The sequence below is a fragment of the Rhagoletis pomonella genome, unplaced genomic scaffold, assembly GCF_013731165.1.
Source record: "Rhagoletis pomonella isolate Grant_MI unplaced genomic scaffold, Rhpom_1.0 Rhpom_scaffold_00002, whole genome shotgun sequence".
In the NCBI taxonomy this organism is placed as follows: domain Eukaryota; kingdom Metazoa; phylum Arthropoda; class Insecta; order Diptera; family Tephritidae; genus Rhagoletis; species Rhagoletis pomonella.
Window position 1 is genome coordinate 73,994,052 of NW_023458556.1, and position 1,591 is coordinate 73,995,642.

Sequence of the window (1,591 nt, forward strand, 5' to 3'; positions counted from 1 at the left end):
ACCAACAATTCGTTGCGTATCGTATTAGCGAAATACTCGAAAATACTTACCCAGTTGATTGGCACTGGACATCGACGCATGACAACGTTGCTGATGAAGCCACCAAATGGAGGAGAGTTCCTGAAATAAGTGTCGACGCTCGTTGGTTTAACGGTCGTTCCTTTCTGAAATGGACTCGCAGAATTGGCCAGCACAGATGTTTGTATCTAATACGACTGCTACTGAAGAACTTCGCGCACAATACGTTGGGCCACATCACGAAAGGCAGCTAATCGAATTTATCAAATTAGACGCAAATCGATATTCATCCTGGCGCCGTCTCCTTACCATGACCGCAGCAGTTATTTATTGTGCCAGAATTTGGTTGAACCGAATAAAGCATTCGCAAGATAGAGAAGCTAGCTATCGTACACCTCGCACCGAAGACTTCCAGCTAGCTGAAATAATGCTGTGGAAACAGGCCCAGCTTGACACCTTCAAAGATGAAATATTTTCGCTCAAAGACGGGAGGTACGTTGAACGGTCTAGTTCGATCTACAAACTATCTCCGTATATAGATAGCAACAACGTAATTCGACTCGATTCACGCTTATGCACGAGCGAGAAGAACGATTTAGTTACTCTTCCTAAAGATCATTATATAACGTATCTGCTCGTGTCCGATATTCACGCTAAATAGCAACATAGAAATTCAGAAATGGTGGTAAACGACGTCCGACGAAATTATTGGGTGCCTCGGCTAAGAGTGCTTGTCAATCAGGTGAAACGCCGATGTCCATATTGTAAAATAAACAGCGCGCTGCCCAAACCGCCTAGGATGGGCAATCTACCGCCTGCTAGAGTCGCTGCCTTCCACCGGCCGTTTTCATATGTCGGGGTCGACTATTTTGGCCCGCTCTTGGTATCGATAAGGAGAAGCAGCGAAAAACGGTACGGAGTATTGTTCACCTGCCTCACGGCAAGAGCGATCCATATCGAAATCGCTTACACTCTTTCAGCGGACTCGTGCATTTTTGCTACTCGCAATTTTATTGCCAGCAGAGGTAATCCGGTGGAGTTTTGGAGTGACAATGGCACAAATTTTAAGGGTGCGGAAAGGGAATTGCAAGCCGTTTTCGACCTTATGGATAAAAACGAAATCATCAGAACCTTTACCAGTCCTAAAATGACTTGGAAGTTCATTCCACCAGCGGCACCACACATGGGTGGTATGTGAGAGAGACTAGTACACTCCGTAAAAGGTGTTTTATATTCCATATTGAGAGGAAGAACTACTAGTGACGAACTATTGCGTGCTGCGTTAATGGAATCTGAAATGGTGGTTAACTCTCGGCCTCTAACATATGTATGTACCGATATCCGATTATGAGGATGAAGCACTGACGCCGAATCATTTTCTTCTCGGCAATTCAGTCAGTTCCAAGCCCATGTCGGAGGTCACCGCTGATGGACTGACTCTGCGAAGAGGCTGGCTGGCCTCGCAACAGTTGGCCAACTCGTTTTGGACCCGATGGCTAAAGGAATATCTCCCTATCATTACGCGCCGATCTAAGTGGTTCGAAAATGTAAAACCCATTGAAGTTGGAGACGT

General features: G+C 45.8%; 1 protein-coding gene across 1 annotated transcript; it reads left to right on the forward strand.

Annotated features, from left to right (window-relative positions):
- Positions 1-1,346: 1,346 nt before the first annotated feature.
- On the forward strand, positions 1,347-1,591 carry LOC118734724 (the record flags this gene model as incomplete). Its single annotated transcript, XM_036464426.1, is given in 1 exon segment — positions 1,347-1,591. A coding segment is annotated over 1 exon segment (245 nt), but the record flags the coding sequence as incomplete, so codon positions are not given.